Genomic DNA, 1,284 nt, shown 5'->3' with positions numbered 1-1,284 from the left:
ATATATATATATATATATATATATATATATATATATATATATATATATATATATATATATATATATCCATATATATAAATATAAATAAAAACAAGTACCATACCATCAGTTCCATTTTGTGTTTGTGCAGCTCTTGCAGCAGCTTGTGCAGCTTCAAGTGCAGCTTTAGGATTAAGAGCGACAGCATGTTCATTATTTTGTATTTGTGTTTGTTGTTGTGTTATTTGATTAACAATAGCTGAAGCAACAGCAGCAGCAGGATGCAGCAGAGGTATAGTTGGTGGGGGTACTATATGTTGCAGCTCTAGGGGATAGGTCTTTGGCCTCCCTATACGCAAATTAAAACCTAAACAACTCAACCCGTTCAGCTGCATTGCGTTCGATGCCTCCTCCATGGTTCTGAACTCAACAAAAGCGTAGTGGCCATCGCTGCTTCGCCATGCTTTCACAGCTGGGGGCCCCGGTAGGAGGCCCCCCCCAACAGCAGCCATAGCAGCATTAAGAAACTCAAGCAATTGGGGTACTTCTATGTTTGGTGGTAGATTTCCTATATATAATTCTCTTGCTGCTTTTGTTGCTGCTGGGTCTAGCTGTAATAAACCTCCTGCTGCTCCTGGTGCTGCTGCTGCTGCTGCTGCTGCTGCTGCTGCTGCTGGAACTCCTAATGCACTCGGACCACCCAATGCTGCTAGACCTAAACCAGGGGCCCCTCCTAAACCTCCTGCTGCTCCACCTATTGTACCTAGAGGGCCCCCTGCTGCTGCTGCTGCTGCTGCTCCTGCTGCACTACCTAATACCCCACTAAGAGCTGCTGCAGCACCCGGAACAGATGCAAATGCTGCTGCTGCAGTTGCTGCTGCTGCTGCTGCTGCTACACCAGCACCAGACTCTTCTCCTTCATCCATGCGGGGGGGAGAGTCAAAGCGATAGGCCTTGCGACCCTCAGAACGCCACGTGCTGCGGCGGAAGGGGGGCCCCCCCCTGTCTCTGTCCCTGCTGCGGGACCTGCGGCTGAAGGGGCCCTCGCGGCGAAAGCGATCTGTGCTGCGTCTTTCTCTTTCTCTTTCTCTTTCTCTTTCTCTTTCTCTCTCTCTTTCTCTTTCTCTTTCTCTCTCTCTTTCTCTCTCACGGGCTTTCTCTCTCTCTCTTTCTCTTTCTCTGTCGCGTTGTCTTTCTCTGTCTTTATCTCTTCCTCTATCTCTTTCTTTATCTCTATCTCTATCTCTATCTCTTTCTCTTTCTCTTTCTTTTTCTCTATCTCTTTCTCTTTCCTTCTCTCTATCT

General features: G+C 47.2%; 1 protein-coding gene across 1 annotated transcript in view; it reads right to left on the bottom strand.

Annotated features, from left to right (window-relative positions):
• Positions 1–586: 586 nt before the first annotated feature.
• Positions 587–1,284, bottom strand: part of EMH_0047890 (U2 small nuclear ribonucleoprotein auxiliary factor U2AF, putative) — a gene marked incomplete at both ends in the record, with an annotated part of 1,066 nt that continues 368 nt past the window's right edge. Inside the window, 2 exons of the mRNA XM_013496341.1 lie at positions 587–661; positions 798–1,284. Coding sequence (XP_013351795.1) covers positions 587–661; positions 798–1,284 — 562 coding nt within the window. The remainder of the gene's footprint in view (positions 662–797) is intronic.

This window comes from Eimeria mitis, genomic scaffold, assembly GCF_000499745.2.
Source record: "Eimeria mitis Houghton genomic scaffold, Emh_scaff2050, whole genome shotgun sequence".
Classification (NCBI taxonomy): Eukaryota; Apicomplexa; class Conoidasida; order Eucoccidiorida; family Eimeriidae; genus Eimeria; species Eimeria mitis.
The sequence above is the reverse complement of the archived record's forward strand: the minus strand, read 5'-3'. Positions and strand labels throughout refer to the sequence as shown.